We start from the raw sequence: 465 nt of genomic DNA, 5'->3' as shown, positions 1-465 counted from the left end.
CCTCTCCCCTCCGCGGGCGAGGAGTTGGGTTGGGGGTTGGGGGGGCTGTCCTGGAGCGGGGGACAAGGGGAGGGGACAGCGAGGCTCCCACCCCACCACTTCTTCCGCTGGTACCTAAGGTGAGGGGGGGGGGGGGGGCCCCCCCCCCCTTTCCCCCAAAAAGCCCCCGGGGGGGGGGGGGACACGGAACGACCCCTCGATTTCTACCTGCAGCGTGTCCCCCATCCTGACGCTCAGCTCCTGTGGGTTCCTGCCCTGAAACTCGTACAGGGCTCGCACCAGCCCCTGGGCGGGGAAGGGGGCCCTGGAGATGGGAGGGGGGCATGAGTATCCAGCCGGGGGCCGAATCCTGCCCCAGCCCTCAGCATCCACGGGGCAGCGGGAGCACTTACGCTTGGCCGGGGTTGTCCCTCCGGCCGGTGGCCGGCGACTGTGCAGGGAGCAGAGAGAGGCGCGGGGGTTGAG

General features: G+C 71.0%; 1 protein-coding gene across 1 annotated transcript in view; it reads left to right on the top strand.

The window, feature by feature from the left end:
- The window catches only part of LOC103908278 (glutathione S-transferase Mu 1-like), a 3,324-nt gene extending 2,997 nt beyond the window's left edge, over positions 1-327 (top strand). Inside the window, exon 4 of the mRNA XM_009290626.1 lies at positions 271-327. Within this exon, the coding sequence (XP_009288901.1) occupies positions 271-327 (57 nt within the window). The remainder of the gene's footprint in view (positions 1-270) is intronic.
- Positions 328-465: the final 138 nt, after the last annotated feature.

This window comes from Aptenodytes forsteri, unplaced genomic scaffold (genome assembly GCF_000699145.1).
Source record: "Aptenodytes forsteri isolate BGI_AS27 unplaced genomic scaffold, ASM69914v1 Scaffold285, whole genome shotgun sequence".
Lineage (NCBI taxonomy): Eukaryota > Metazoa > Chordata > Aves > Sphenisciformes > Spheniscidae > Aptenodytes > Aptenodytes forsteri.
This window is presented reverse-complemented; position numbering and strand designations above follow the sequence as displayed.